Source organism: Egretta garzetta, unplaced genomic scaffold (genome assembly GCF_000687185.1).
Source record: "Egretta garzetta isolate BGI_Z169 unplaced genomic scaffold, ASM68718v1 scaffold1626, whole genome shotgun sequence".
Classification (NCBI taxonomy): domain Eukaryota; kingdom Metazoa; phylum Chordata; class Aves; order Pelecaniformes; family Ardeidae; genus Egretta; species Egretta garzetta.
Genome location: NW_009259901.1, coordinates 1 through 304, shown reverse-complemented (window position 1 = coordinate 304; position 304 = coordinate 1). Strand labels below are relative to the sequence as shown.

General features: G+C 65.8%; 1 protein-coding gene across 1 annotated transcript; it reads right to left on the bottom strand.

Moving 5' to 3' along the window:
- Positions 1 to 7: 7 nt before the first annotated feature.
- LOC118452439 (tubulin alpha chain) lies at positions 8 to 301 on the bottom strand (the record flags this gene model as incomplete). Its single annotated transcript, XM_035895675.1, has 1 exon — positions 8 to 301. A coding segment is annotated over one exon (294 nt), but the record flags the coding sequence as incomplete, so codon positions are not given.
- Positions 302 to 304: the final 3 nt, after the last annotated feature.

Here is a 304-nt window from a genome sequence, read left to right as displayed (position 1 = left end):
AGTATTCCTCCCCTTCCTCCTCGCCCTCCCCTTCCACCGAATCCACCCCCACCTCCTCGTAATCCTTCTCCAGGGCGGCCATGTCCTCCCGTGCCTCTGAGAACTCCCCCTCCTCCATGCCCTCCCCCACGTACCAGTGCACGAACGCCCGCTTGGCGTACATCAGGTCAAACTTGTGGTCCAGGCGGGCCCAGGCCTCGGCGATGGCCGTGGTGTTGCTCAGCATGCAGACGGCGCGCTGCACCTTGGCCAGGTCCCCCCCGGGCACCACCGTGGGCGGCTGGTAGTTGATGCCCACCTTGAA